The 16,705-nt window shown below is 33.4% G+C and overlaps 1 protein-coding gene across 1 annotated transcript in view; it reads left to right on the top strand.

The window, feature by feature from the left end:
* The first annotated feature begins 1,690 nt into the window (after positions 1-1,690).
* LOC106102493 (aryl hydrocarbon receptor nuclear translocator-like protein 1) overlaps positions 1,691-16,705 on the top strand; it is a 36,346-nt gene continuing 21,331 nt past the window's right edge. The window contains exons 1-2 of the mRNA XM_013281994.1: positions 1,691-1,928; positions 7,562-7,624. Coding sequence (XP_013137448.1) covers positions 7,602-7,624 — 23 coding nt within the window. The 5' untranslated portion in view covers positions 1,691-1,928; positions 7,562-7,601. The remainder of the gene's footprint in view (positions 1,929-7,561; positions 7,625-16,705) is intronic.

Raw genomic sequence — 16,705 nt, 5'->3', positions numbered from 1 at the left:
TGCCCTATGTATTCTTTTGCACTATTCTACATTTGTGCAAAATTTTCATCGAGATCCGTACAGCACTTTAGGCGGCAAACTATAAAAAACATTCATTTATATTGTACGAAGCGAAAGGTCTACTAGAATCAATCTAAATAGAAATATGTAGGCCATGGACTTAATAAGTACTAAGTACAACAGGAGGGTTTTCTATCTGTACATCTTGCAGATAAAATAAATTAAATTAAACATTCTAAGGGCGTAAGAGTCTTATTGCACGCAATGAACCCGAGTGAGAAGGCTAAAAGTGTCCGATATGTCCCTTTCTAACAGCGAAACTAGAGTTGCCAGATGTCAATCCTTTCGTTATTTGTAGAAAAATAGGCAATTAATGTAATGTAAAAACATTTACTTTCAAACTCTTCCTAAATATTAATAATAATTTTTTACCGACATGTTAAAGCAATATTATTTGTTGCTACATGTAAAATTAAATTTACGCAAAAAAATTGTGATTGGCGTACAGGTTTTTTTTTTATTTGTTTGAAATTCGAACAACTGAACTGACAACACCGCATGGCATCGCCGAATTGGACTTCAATGGCGGCGTTTTTGAAATCCGTGATATTTTTAAAATTTCCTTGATAAAATGGTGAGAACTTGTGTCGTGGAGGCTTGTGGAAGGGAGAATTATCCTGATTGTGGTTTATCTTTATATTGTATTGGTAGTATTTTTAAACATAATTTGTTAGTGAAGAATTACGGTGACCATGCATGACAATCCAATCCTGTAAATCCTGGGAATGATTGAGAGAATCATCAATCAAATTTTACTCGATTATCAAATTCAAATATTTTTTACAGAAAAAGTAAAAACTCCCAAACGATATTTCTTTCCTCTCAATCACTGCTTAAACGATTTGCATAAAATAAGTAAAAAAAAAAGAGAGTGTGTGGGGTCAACTTCACGGAGGTAAGTAGAATATGGCGCGTGTGTGAAAATCAAGCAAAAACGGAAAATGTATAGTGCCGCATAACGCAAGCTTATCATTAACACCTTTGTTTAAAATCCATATAAAGCAATGATCTGTTGACGTCAGGTCACGAATATGTTTTTATAATTATTGTCCTAAAATCATATTTCAATATGGTCGCTATAGCCGGAGAGAGGAAAATGGTACAGTTATTGAGATCTCGCTCGGCTTCAATTTTTCGACAAGAGCTCTATCTTGTTCTAGTAATATACATTCATGATGTGAGCCTATCGCATAAGTTTTCAATGCCGTCACATCCATACTAAAACGTATACTATATTGCTATCCCTGTTATTTTGGTCAAAAAGAAAGAGAAGTATGATAATAGTATGTTATTGTACAGGTATTACGACAGTGGAAATTTACGCTAGTTGAGACACGTCAACTATTGTCAAGTCACCAACTGTCAATGTCAACGTGCTAAGAAGTTTTTAACCAACTTCTTTTCAAAAGTCATGAATCGCAATTTGTAAACATAGTACAAGTTTTAAAAAGAAATTACTACTGATTTCGAAGTTTGTTAGAAAGTTTTTTAAAAACTCTCAAAGTTACGAAAGAAAAAGTTATCCAATGACATAACTTTGCAAATTGTGTAATGTTACCAACTTTTAGTTTTAAGACATATGTTTTGACATTGAGATTATGACATAAGTTTCTACAACTGTCAACGCAGTCATCTGTGTAATAAACACGGAGTGTTTAATAAATATATGTTTCTCGTGAAACTTTTTCCGTGATTTGTTATTTTTGTTAAGTGATAGCGTTTAAAGTTTGTTACTAGTACTTTGTGTATAGCGGACAGGGAACAGTCAGAGTTCTCTTTAGGAATAGTTCTTCTTCTTGAAGTTTCCATGCGTTTCAACCAAGAATGGAAGAATCTCTGCACCAACCCAGCACATCACAGTGTGGGCTGTAAGTATGACTAAATCATCATGACGTTTGAATACAAAAAACTTTGAATACATATATTCAAAGTTTGTAGATTGTTTGAATTGCATGCTATTTTCTGGGATGTGGGATTTTAATGCGATTAAGCAATAAAATAGAAAACCTGTTTTAAGTTACCTGATAGATGTTTACATCTAGGTGTGCTGACATGTATGTTACACACACATATTGTGTTGTTTACTGATTTGTACTGAGAATAAAAGTTTATTATTTAATTTTATATATTGGATTGGATATATTATAGTGGTTTGTTACATATCTTTCTTTACTATAATGTTATATAAAACAAAGATACTATTTGTTTGTTGAAACTTTAATATTATAAAAAGAAAATTTTTATGTTTGTATGTAATGAGTAAACTCGGCAAGTACTGGTCTGATTTCAAAAAATCTTTCAGCATTAGAAAGTCATACTACCATTGAGTGACATAGGTTATATTTATTACTTGATTTTTATTTAATTCTTCAAGGATAGAGTTATATCTAAGAACTTTTTTCTTGGTATTTTTTTCAGCGAGATACCTAGGCAATCATTTTTTTATGTCAGTAATACAAACAGGCTGGTAACTTCAATGTACCCACCACTGTTGTTTTTTCTTGTGTTTATATCTATTTACCAACTAAAAACAATATTTTTCATCACAGGCTATATTATATGGCACGGTGGAACTAATTAGGGGTGGCAATCACAGGTTTTTTAAACTCCCTTAAAACTTTTATGGATAAGGAAAAAACACTTTTAGTGCAACTCTTCTTTTCACTATTTTACCCTTTAATGCTTGAAAAATAAAAAATAATTTATTTCTATGATAAAAAACATTTGTAGTTTGGACTTTTATACAAGTTGATATTGTTTTTTTATAAATTGTTATCTTATTCTCTTAGGAAATAAGTACATTTCCCCTCTTCTTTCTTCCTCTTAATGGTATTCATTTGCTCAAATTATAGTTTTAATTTCATGTTTTCATTTTTAAAAGTGGCTTCCCATTGGTTAAAACTGAAATATAATTTATAAACAAATATTTTTATTAAAAGTAAACTATTAAAACTACTATGCTATTCACTAAAGACTGTCTAAGCAGTTAAAGTAGCTCTTTTGTCTAGATCTCTACACTCAGGGCTACCTTAGTGTGGTTTCATCCATTATACAACATGACGGTATCTAGAGAACTTTGTACGTGAGGTCAAAGATCCTTGATCCATTACAATATATTAGTTGACAATATACCACTTAACATCGAACTTGACATCATTGTGAATGCCCAATCTTGAATTCAATAAGTGCCCCTCTCTGTGTCCATATTAAAAAAGTTACGCTCAATTGTACTATAGTTGAGAAGGGTATTCCAATCGTTATATTTTTATATAGTAATATTGCTTTCATATCTTCTATTCAGAATTTGAGCTCTATATATTTTTTTGTCATAGATATTTTTATATTATTAAAACATCTGAACCAACGTAACGAATTATATGTCCATAGTGCCAGATAATGACGCGTTTTTGTAGTCGATTCGCAGTGTAATATGTTCGCACCCGTATTTGCACAATAATGTATACTAGTTACTTAGTAATTTAGAAGCAAAAATACTGCATAGAAATCGCAATACTGTGGCAAGACAATACATAAGAGAGCCGTATTTTAAAAGAACAATACTGGTAGAGGTAGACCCAGAAAAAGACTAATTGCGTGAAAGGTAACGATCAAGTGTGATGACTGAAATGACGGGTGGTAGAGTTATTAGGAGGACGAAATCCCGGTGCGCCGACCCTGCGCAACTATCCGCAATGAATTTCATCATTTTGTACGATATTGCATTTTCCAAATTGAAGTCTTCTTCCTTTCCATCTTTCTCCTTATGCTACTCCCGTAGGGTCGGCGTAACAGGTTTTCGTCATCGAATTGTTAATAGATTTTAATGTCGTTTTCTCGCTCCAGCGAAACGATTATTTTACGGCAACTAACGAACACTACAAAACAAAAGATTCGGACTTGTTTAACATTTTAGTGAAGTGTGTCCGGAAAAAAATAGATGGATTTATTTCTAAATGTAGTACAGTACAGTTGCTAACATAAACAGGTTCCAAATACGATAAAAACAAAAATTGCTTTGTGATTATAACTCAAATCTAAAAGATTATACTATGTTTAGTATCGGCATGTGAATTCAAATATACCACGTGTTACGTCTATTGTACTAATCCCGACTCTAGCTATTTTGAAACTGCTCGTTAACTCCGCCGTCCCCCGGTTAACGAATATAATCGCCCGTAACGAACGTAGATCGAATGACATCCAATCCAATCATTGAATACTATTGAATGTCTGCGGTCTGAAACAGAGAAATCTTAATGCTTTGCCTTTTTGTACGATACGACGGTAATGTTTTCCGTAGATTCATATGTCAAATTTACCTTATCTTATAAATACATTTTTGACTGAACTATCGCACAACTATTGTGCGGTATTTTAATTTCAAGTGTGCGCATGCTCGTAATGAAACATAGGTCTACTAATAAATAACGATGCTATAATGAAACACCGATACTGTGCAATTTTTTTATAAATACGATTATTTTATTAACTGACCAGTTACCAAGGTCATCGATATTTCAAAGAATAAATTCCTACTTGGAATTCTAGATTAAAATAAATTAAAAAGCATGTCAATTTAAAAAATGATTACCGATTGTTTACTTTAAGAGCGTGCGGACACCTGAAACTAAGTTGTCGCACACGTTTAGTCATGTTTTGATTTCTATGAGCTTATACGGAGGTGTGCACACTACTCGTTTTATAGTTGTGCAACTAAACAGTTGAATTGGCTGCGAATCAAACGATAATTGCACAAGTGTAATACGTTAGTTAAGTCAAAGATGTGCGCCCGGTCTAAGTCGAATAAATAGGGTGTAGTAGTACATGATTGTCTCGACTTCAATTGCTGTTTACTATATGTTTGGAAAATAAAAATTCTTATCATTCAAACATTCTAGATACTTCTATTAGCTAGCTTGCCGTATAAATATCCTATTAGATGTATTTAAATGTTAAATTCTGTTTGAAATGTTTTTATTCTGGTAAACTATGAGATCATGATATAACTTTTTGCCACGTGGATTTTTTTCATCTACGTCCATTTTCGTGGCTGAGATAACTCAAGGTAAATAATAACTCGATGGTTCTTATGTAAACTATCGTATGTTTGAAACGACAATTTTGCAAAGATAAATTTTAAAAATTAATACCATTTCATGACGTATCAAATATTAACGTTTCTAACGTTACCATTAAATCACATTGAAAGTAGTATTTGATAAATTAATTAAAAATACGTATTGTAATATATGGTGTAAATCGCAAAATTGTGGTTTACGGTAGTCTACGTAAGAGCCATCAATGTATGCTGTGAATTGTAAACGTAATAGTCTTTTAAATGTGATTCGTTTTAATATAGACATATGTGCTATTTAAAATTGCTACGTTTGTGAAGTTCGAGTCTTGTCTAAGAAATAAATGTTATTATAATTATATACTTGGGATTATATAATATCAGCGTTACTGCTAAATTTTGCATTATTTACCGTTTTTTATTTCCATTTTATATATGGGTATATTCTGTGTAAACGAGATTTTCCAGAAAAATCTAACTATTTAGTTGGTTTCTCAGTTGCTCTAATTTATAACTTCGTTTATAAACAAGGTCAATCGAATTCATCAGTATACTAGAGTGACCAGGAGTTATCGAAACTTTACTAGGAATGTAGGTGGCAAGGAATAGTTTTATGGCTACCGAAATAATTTATATCTATAATTAAAATACAAACTATTTGCCGTTTGTCTCTGGTCTGCGAGTGCTCTACCTGATTAAACATTTGATGTAAAACTATCTGTCGGCCGCGACTTCGTTCGCTCGGAAATAAAAGGTATTGTAGCCTACTTCGTGTTCTACGTAATGTTAAAAATTTAGTTCGAAAGCGTTCAGTCGTAGAATTTTTTTTATTAAAAAAAAAAACAGAAAACTGGACATGTTTTTTTTCGCAAATGACAATATAAATAATATCATGATAATCACTATAAGAGCATGAATAAAGAAAAACAATGAACAAAGAGAAAAAAATAAACAATATTAAAAATAGTAAAAAACATTAGAAATTAGATGCAATATAAGTGGCTTAATTAATATTGGCAATCGAATAATTTATAACTTAAATCACTTAAAATGTTTATGTGAACATACATCCTTTATCTCGGTATAGGTGAGTCGGTGACATAGTGTTTACTAGTTTGTGTTAGTGGAATCGGATAACCCTTGTGTCATAACCCTGGAGATCGAGACGGTCATTAAAGCCTTCTCGAATGTACCAAAACTAAAGAAAACACTGTTGTCTATTGGTGCTTGAGGATATAATATGTTTATTTTTAAATGTTTCTATGTATTTACTTAATAGCTAGCAACGAGTGATGATTATATTTGATTTACGTATGCGTATATAATAATTTAAAAAAGAATTATTTGATTGTTTATAAATAAACACTCGACACTGAACGAATTTCGACGATTTTCAAAGCACTTCTGCTAGAATCATAATTATCTACAACTTCAGTCCACTGTGGGTTCAGAGCCTACCCTAAGTACGAGTACTAGGCTATAGTTTACCACGCTGGCCAACTGCGTGTTTACTTCACACGTGTCTTGATTTTCTTCGCATTATTGTGCAGGTTGCATTATGATGCTTTCCTTTACCCTAAGAACATTAGGTAAATGTATATATGAAATTCAAAAAGAAAATCATATTGGTACATGGGGATTTGAAACATAGACGATCTTACGACGATGACCGACGTAAAATGTATTTATTATTTAACACAAATGCTTTAAAACTATAAAAAAGATATATGTGTTTACAGTCACAGTTACACCGCATCTTTTAAAAAACAACTACCATAAACAAACTGAAATAAAAAAAAACATTACGTTTTACATGACAGGTAAAAGTTACTTTTATTCTTCGGTGTGGTTAAAATATAAAAATACAAATGTAAAACCCTCGAAAGATCTTCTGGAACGTAGATCCTTAATTCAATTATTCAAATTAGCTGTGAATAAAACATAAGAATTTGATAAGTTTTATACGTTTGTGATATCCGACCCATAAAGAAATCAGCACTAAACATCAAGTGGGATCGTGGTCAAGCGCTGAATTATGAACAAAAAAAACGCGTTTGTATCTCGAAATCGAATGTTTCTCGTGTGTCCGTTTCGAAAGTAATTCTGCAAACATTTTATTGATATGTACATTTAAATTGTTGGAAACAAAGGTTAAAATAAACTGATACTGATCGCCCAAGAGTATCTCAAATGCAGTGCGTACAGTACAGGCCAAACTTGTCGGGTCACTTGCATTTGCATTTCACAAGGAAGTAATGGTTAGATGGGGGATTGCTTTTTATATTTTCATCTGTCCATAGAGCTCAAGGTTTATTAAAGATGCATTTGAAGAGCAATTACTAAATTTGCTTTCTTGTTAGTCGCCATCAAAAATGGGTTTATAAAATGTTTTCGAGATTCAGATTAAAGACACCAGTATGTTTCCAGATAAAGCCGCCGGGCGGAGAGGGCGCGGTGGACGCGAGTCATGACGCGCTACCGGCACGCCAGGTATCTTTCTATACGATGTATAGTGCTATGCACACTTTACGGCGGATTGCAATATCGCATATCGCATGACAATACAATTCTAAACGAAACGTAAAAAATGTTTCGTACGCATTGGGCTTGTGCCCAAGTTGACTTATACCCATGTGAGAAGGCGAGCACTCACAACTAACAACGAGCATCTATACAGTTTCAATCTTGTAATACAAATTAACAATTTATGAATTTAGTCGCATTAATTGACAATCGCTTTGTTAGTACACATTAATATACGTGCACATTAACAAGTCTGCAGTCTTTACATTTCATTAGGATAAGCGTACGAATTAACATCACCTTTCTATGAATTTTACCGCGTCGTGTTATAAAAGAATTAACTACTTCATTTATTTATATTGAACAACGTGAATCAGTGAACGTGATACTTAGTCACTGTGTAGTTAAATTGGTAAATATAATACTGCTCGAAGTAATATTACTTATTATAATTACTTTTACTGATTAAAGCGATATTGTATTCACCATTTGTGCTATTTTTAATAGTTTCTAATTTTGTTAGAAACTATAATAGATTTAACCTTGACACCCTTTAATCTGAGATTAAAGAATATCTTTAGTATATTATTATATTAATAGAATAAAGGATATAGTTCCCTGCAAACTTTAAGGACAGCGTTATGTCAGCAAGGTAGTGAATTTTATTAATCTTTGCTGAGATCACCGCGACAGGACCACTCGAGTACAGCGGGCAGATTGGTGTCGGGTACATGGTTAAATACTACGTTAGTTAAAAAGTGTTTTAATTAAAACATAAGAGGTCACCATCTCCGCCTGTCCTGCGCCGTCTCTTGCTAGTCGACTGCTCGAAGGTTCCAGATATGACCTAAGTCAGCTAGCATTTAATAGAAATAAAAAATTATGAAAAATGACGTTTGGACAAAAGTATAGTAACTACTAACAGTGACGTAGACATGAAATTGACGAGAGACATTTGTTTATGGGTGATTCTTAACGGACGAATCAACGAATTTGTGGAGGTAGAGACCTCAATAGCTATCATTTAAACGAAAAGTTTGTTGCCCGATTTTAAATAATTCTGTTTTTTAGACTTCTACGAAAAATGTATTTTTCGTATGCTTTGTATGAAAGTTACAAGAGCTTGTAGCCCTTGACTAATTCAAATCGTTCTTTTTACTTGAAAAACAAATGAAAGGCGAGCAGTATTGTTTTTTGTTTTATTCTACAGGCATGGGCGCAGTTTTTGAAAAAACTTGTAGGAAAAAAGTTAGTGTAAAAAAAATTAATTACCGCTTTCCAAGTTGAAGAAAGTAATATTGTTTTTAGAAAATTTTCAATAATCTTTTATTTATTTACTTCTCTTGTAAGTTATTCAAAAAAGGGATAACGGTACGGAAGCCTAATTATTAGGCTTATTAAAGAAAAAAAATTACCACTGTAAACAAATTACTTTGGACGTACGGTCAAATTTAAGTCTGAAATCTGATTCTTCCGATTTTATTACAAAAAATTAAATAACTTTGAAACTGTGGAAAATCGGGCATCAAACATTGCGTTTAAATGATAACTATTGAGATTCTCTACCTCCAAAAAAAATGTTGATCCGTCCGTTAAGAATCACCCTGTATATCCACGAACGTTACCTGTTGCTGTTGTTGACAAGCGGGCTCTCCGTCCCCGCGCCTCCCTTCAACGCTCCCACATTAATATACCCCACCACCCCTCTTCATCCGCGCCCGTCTCAAACGTACTTGAAACGTAAGTAAGGACGACTACAAACGTAAAGCTTGCTACATACGCTTAGTTCTGATGGATTTAAGTAAATAGTTGTACTGTGCGTTTGTAGGAAAAATTTTAACTGTCAGTTGTATTGTTTAGTTAAAACATTGTCTACATACGCACAGTTTTAATCGAACATTACAACTGTTCAGTTGAAACTTAGCGTATATAGCGTGGATAACTTTACAGTTCAATTTACGGTTAAAATTTTGCCTACACACTGACCGTTTTAATTGAACAGTGCGACTTGATCGTCTGTAGCGACCTTAAAAAATATTAAATTACTACTTAACCAAATAAACTCCCATTAAATTCCATAATCCTCCGTTCCCTAGAACTTTGCAAGGTTTATATTAACAAATTTAAGATGTATGGTTTTATGAAACCCTTCGAGAATAATGAAAAAAAACTGAAGAACCATGAAACCTAATAACGTCCTATAGCCATCGCCTTAATTTGTAACTACGTCATCATCATCCACTTACTCTTATCCCTTACGGAGGGCCAGCACAGTATGTGCTGCTCTTCCATACATCTCTATCGATTCCAACTTCTATAACAAGAAAAATCGATAATCGATAAGATTCATGACTGATTTTACACAACCCATCCCTACTCAATTTGAAATAAATTGTCAAACTAATCTAAGTTATTTAGACATAATATAAGAATAAAATCGGCAAACACGCCACTTCCCTGTCTGACAGCTGTCAAAATCATTCAGACATATTAGAATAATCCTCCATTCTGGCGGGAGGCAGTAGCTTAAGTGTTTAATTTAGTTACGTTAATACAGTTATATTAATGTTCTTAAAATAGAGATACAGGGTAGAGTAGCACATACTGTGTCGACCTTCTGTAGGGACAAGGGCAAGTCAATGATATGATGATTACTAGTTGCGCATATGAGACGATCAGATTGAACGAAGTGCTCTTGTCAACATCCTGTAACACCATTACCCTTCGCTTGTCGCCAAATCATATGTACAAGATGCAGATAAGAGAAGAAAAATACATCGATATAATATTACAACGAGTTTTTTAATACAATAATAACAAGTTATTGTGGCCAAGAAATATGAAAACGACCGTTTTTATCTGGCATCATTAACTTATTATTAAATGTAAATGTCAGTAATATGACTAAATCTGTTTTTTGGCATACGGAGATTTAAAATTATTCAAATTGTCTTTTTTTTTAACAAGCTTCCGTAAATAACTCGTAGTTTTATGCAAAACTCTTATGAAACCTACAGTTACCCTACATTGTAATGGTTCAGATAAAATACATTGATGAATACAGAATAATACCAAAATAATGCTAATTCACCTTAAAACCTCAATAATCTGTCACGTGGAGCCATGTTTCATGTTCCAGACATGACAAGGCCACCCTATTACGTTGTCTATTCCAGGCCACCCCCCGCTGCGCCAGTCTGGATAATATGAATTAAGACGAAAGCAAATATTATCTGTCCTGAAAATAACCTGTATACGCAATTACCCAATTTGTCGTCAATATAATTCAAGGAAAGAAATGATTAGTCCTTTTTGATCAGACTTATATGAATAATCTTGCTTTTACTTTCCTTTGAACTTTCACTTAATTAATTGAAAATAGATCTTTTCAATATCATCTTGTAAAAAACCACGTTTCCACTGCCAAAACATCTTTTAAAATAACATACAAAATGAAGGTTTACATATAAAATCAACATTTGACCGTTTTGGATTTGTCTGATTCTGTTTATGATTTGCTAATGAAAGCAAATCAGGCTTCATTATGTCGGCTTAGTATAATGGCCCATTAGAGTCACCCGATCCGACTTTAATACGTAGGCTCGACGATTAGTATTCATTGTACTTTGTATGTCTATATGTACATGTAACACGCACACAATCACCTGAGGTACACATGTAAACGTACCACAATCGGGGAAACGCCTAAAGGTTACAGATACAGTTATGCGCATAAAACATTTGCCAAAGACACTTCAAAGGCATTAAACGTTTTAGGGGCCTGTCCCACCAAATGGTAAATTGTCCGATTACAATCCAAAGTGTAAAATATGTGATCGAAATATCGGATTTTGTACCTTTATCTGACCGTGACGTCATTTTATTTTTAAGCTATCTGAAGCTGTGTCAGCCTGTGGTGGGACTGGCCCTTAAACTTCGTAATGATAAGATCTATGAATTGACATGGAGGGAGGGGATTTATCAAAACGTTTGATCCGAGAAACTATTTTGAAAGATTCCTGCTGCCTAGTTGCTACATCGGATAATACGAATCGCCAGGCACACTGGCACGAAGTACAGAGCTATGATCTACACCATCTTGATGGCCGGCATACCACCACCGTGCGAAATCATCTGCCTAGTAATGTAATAATAAGTCATGTTAAAAGTTATCCTTATCACATATTATTCTTCCCTCCTGATAAGATGCTCATGCCATAACATTTTAGTTCTTAATTTCTCTTTGTATACTAATATCAGTTATACAAACAAAAGTCTACCAGTAGTTTATTTTACAGTACATGTGGTCTAAACCGAAGTTAACATGCGATATAGTTGGTAGATTATATAAAGCTCCGGCTATTAGTTTTGCGGCTTGCTAAGATAAACGCGCAAAGCAGCCTCTGGCGATTTAGGAATTTATTTCGTTACCACTTGTTGAACAAGTTGTTGTGTAAACAGTTAATATTCAGTTATATTCCTGTGAACATTTAAAACCAAGTATAGAAAACAAATTAAACACATTAAACTTGAAATAGCGAAACACGTTTTCATTTTAAGGCAACCAAATCAGTTTGCGGAACACCGAGAAATACGTTTTCTGTCATACAGCACTGAGCTTTTAGACAGCTTTTCGCTTTTTCAGATGTTAATACATTTAGTTCCTGTGCGATTTTCACATATCAAAATAATATGGCCTGTCGGTCGCAGTGGATATTTTAATCCAAAAAAGAAACGATATTCGAGTAAATATTAAATATCAGAGCAGAGTGTCTGCGCCGGTCAGGGGTGTCGGCTGACCGGTGTAGCTTTACGCGATGGAGCAGGGCTGCCGACGAATTGAACGTATTGACAGGTGTCGAGTACCGGTTATCAATTGATGAAAGCTTCAATTTCATAAAGAGCACGAGATTGATTCCATTCTATTACATTAGTTGTGTTTTATGTTATCGTTATGAGTGATACAGATTAGCAATCATGCAGAATTATCCTTTTTTTTTTAAATTAATTATCGAGGGGTGTACTTTTTAATTTGTCAAATTACTATTTCTTAAACTTAAATCTGTATGTTAGAATTGACTATAGAACTGACTTTTGACTTTCCTCCTTCCTCCTATTTAACGTAAAAATATATAACCTAAAGCGTGTCGTTGATGTAGAGGTTTTTATCTAAAAAAAAAAAAACATTTAAACATATGCCGTATTTTGTGGCGTCCATAACAAAGTAGTGTTTGTTTACGCTTTATTATATTAACTAGCTGTCCCCGTGGGGCTTCATCCCTATGATGATGATAATTTTATTGTTTAAATTTGTCAAATTATTAATAGCAAATGTCAAAATGACATGATATGACAAACCTTCGCAATCTTGCTTCCTTGATATTGGAAACAATTTATGGTCTCCTTTCCACATTATGGTTTTTATCCAAAATATTTACCCCAAAGTACAATGGCCTGAAAATATATAGCCTAAAGCGTGACATAATTGTAGGGCTTTTCATTAAAAAAAATATTATTCAAAAACATGCTGTAATTGCTGACATCTTAGGCAACAAAGAAGTGTGTGGCAACAAAGAACGCTTTATTGTAATACTATAGATATAGATAATATCATATAATTTAAAAAATTAATAACAACCTTTTCTGCACCTCCAAAATTCTCACAACGTTTTATTATGATTGCTTTCATCGTTTAGGCAGGATGTGCGTTTCAATTTGCACTGTTCGAGATCACAATGACAAAGGACCGGTGCATTCAAAGCCCCTGTTCAATGATTTAACAACATGCACAATGATTGTTAACGTCAGGGCAACGTACAGCACGCAAAATAATCAAACCAACGAAGTTTCTTAGCAAACCTGCAAAAATATAGTCTTTTTTCCTAAAAATTTTGCCGCGTTTTATATCCCTAGTTGCAACTTTTTTCTGCTTTTAATCTACATGTAAGTAATTTTATGCAATCAATATGGAATAAAACTAAAAATATTTTTTAAGGAGATTAAATTACGTTAACGGAAAGCTTCCGCCATCTCCCTTCTTACTTAAATCGTTTTAAACTCTGAACGATAATATTACAATCTTATATTTATCCGTCAATATTTTTTTCTGGATAAATATTATATTTTTGGTCATTTAAAAAATAACAAATAAGAATTTATCAATGCCGACGATGTGGCTATAAATTTATTGACGTCATGAAGGTCTATTTTACTAAATAGAAACAAGCTTGTTAGGCGATACAGTCGTTAAGAAAATTTGTTTATTTTTTATTTTCATGTCGAAAATCAAAAACTGTTTGGAAACTGTTTCATGTAGCCTTCATAGACTTCAGTTTGTTACGGTTGTTTACGGTTTCGCACGCATTTCATTCTTTACGTTTAAGTTTTGGATACACAGATTTACGCGTGTATTGACAAGGAATTAGAGTTAACTTAATAAGTAATATAACATATCCCAAGTACTTTTTAAAATAAGATATGTGACAGTAAAAACCCAATTACAATTAGTGCGGTAATTTTGGAGATAAGCCGAAAAAAAAAACACTTTTTCTATACCTGCATAAATGTAACTGCATAATACATGCGTTTACCGTTTACAATAAAAAGATGCAATTTGAAATTGTGATCGGACATTTAATTTCTATTTATAAGTAATGATGATATAAAAAATTTCTCTGCCCCGATAAGCGTAATCTGCCTCAAATTATCTTGCATTGTTTTATGTTTTATGTTTTACGTACAATGGGCGGAGCGAAGTGGGAGGCGTTTCGACTTATCCGCGCACTTCTTTTGCTTTCCTCAATTATTTTCCAAATATTATCAGACTTTATATAACGTCGTATATACGAGTAAATGATATGTCTACTTCGTCAACTTTGTTCCGCGTCTTTGAACAGGTTTCCCGTATAACGATTGTCAATCAAATCGCACTCGCGCCCGTAACCTAGTTTTAGATTGGGCCTGAATCTGGCACACCTCTTTGGTCGTTTCTATTCTATATAACTAGTCCTGTTATGAATTTTGATATCGTTTAGTACGTCACCAATCTCATGTGTAACTTAGTACTCAGTGTAGTAAGGTAGTATTTAGTTATAAGTAATCCTAAGGGTATATTTAGTTTGTGAAATCCTACTTAAGGGTTCCCCTTAGTATTCAAGTAACGACCCAACTGTAGCTAATAAATTAAATTGGTGCCCCATATATGATTATTTTAATTTGGAAAATTTCAATACCGCGAATTTTCCCTTTACTTGATACCGTAAAAGATGTTTCGTTTCGTTTTTGTCGTTTAAGCTTTACTTCCACGTTGACTAGTGTCCCTTTTTGAATGAATGTGTATAAAAACTAAAGTGTGAAAATAATTTGGCAATATCAGTGATCTTCTGAGTCTTCCGTTGATGAAATGATTGTTCCTTTTTATTTTTTTAATGAGTAAAGAGTATTGATGCCGATGCCTTAGAAACAAATTGGCAGAAATGGTTATGGGAATATTAAAGACGGCTTAACTCACGATTAGTTTCAGTCCATCTTTAGGGCGAGTATTAGTTTGCTTTGTTAGCGGTCACATCGCGCGTAGCCACTGCGGGCCAGGGCGCGAAGGGCGCGGAGGATGCGGTTTGAGGGGGCGGGGGCGTAGGGAGCGTTGTTGCCGCTTCGTGTTTCGGCGACGGTGATGTCGACGGGCTCATAATTTTGAAGTGTTGCTATTGTTGTTATGCCTTTAATATTTTTGTCTATTACTTTTTCATGTCTAGAATCCTGATTTACTTATAACTTTATGTAAGCTATGGTTTTTATTATTTTTTGGACAAATTCGCATTTAACGAGTGGCGTCTAGTCATTTAAAATCTAGCTTTAATAAAAGGACCTAGATATTTTCACAAACCGCCGCTAACCTCAGTGCCAACTACTTACTTTTTATCTTACTTCCTACTAATATTATAGATGTGAAAGTTTAGATCGATGGATGGATGGATGGATGGATGGATGTTTGTTAGAGTTTGCTGCCTAAACTGCTGAATGGATCTCAATGAAATTTGGCGTGGATGTAGAGGATAGTCTGGAACACATAGGCTACTATTTTTTTTTAATTCCACACGGACGGAGTCGCGGGCGGAAGCCTGTTGTTTATATTATAGCCACAACGCAAACATAAGCGAACATTGCTCTTTTAAGCCATGATTAAAATCTAAACGTGTATTTGTCGTTTTAAATATTTTTTTAATAGTTTTTAGTGCGTTTATAATGTGTATTTACAAATAGCTTTGAAATTGAATATTTTCTTTTAACCAATGTATGTAAAAAATAAATATAACAAGTTAGAAAGATTTAACGATATTGAGTCAACATAAAAACATTAACCCATAGTTCATTGTCTGGCTGGGCTTTAATATTTAGCTTGTGTTAGCTATTACCGAAATCATATCAATTCTGAAATCTAGTCTTGACACAGACAGCTCTACTCAAAGACCTATGTATACGTCTATATCGAGTATGTTACAAAGGGAGATAGAACTCGATCCCACTAATCTGTAATTGCAAAGCGTATCGGTTACATTTCAAAGCACTAAATTAATTCTCTATTAGTATTAGATTAAATTATGTGGCTGCGTCTAACGGAATAAACCTATAAATATTTGCCAAAAATATGATATAATGTATCATGTATATATATGATATAATATATGATGTATCGTTGATATATGTATTAAAACTTTATTTTTTTTGCACCTACTCACCGGCTTTAGCTAATTTGGATTAGTGTTACGATCTTGTATACGGATAATGTTCGAGTAAGATTTTACGATGACCAATATTATTACATTAACAATTATTTTGTTTGCGGAAATATGAAGGGTTTCTTTCTCTACACGGTAATGCGTGTGTTTACGGTACGGTCAATGTTAAGCCAATTTTATGAAGCCGAAACCACCTTGACTTTGTTACGGTTATATTAGACGCGTTGGATAATCTGGCGTACAACTCAAGATGTCATGAGATTTCATTAGTACAATAGTAAAGTACAATAATAACATTTTAAATTTTCAT

This window comes from Papilio polytes, unplaced genomic scaffold (assembly GCF_000836215.1).
Source record: "Papilio polytes unplaced genomic scaffold, Ppol_1.0 DF824292.1, whole genome shotgun sequence".
NCBI classification, from domain to species: Eukaryota; Metazoa; Arthropoda; class Insecta; order Lepidoptera; family Papilionidae; genus Papilio; species Papilio polytes.
The sequence above is the reverse complement of the archived record's forward strand: the minus strand, read 5'-3'. Positions and strand labels throughout refer to the sequence as shown.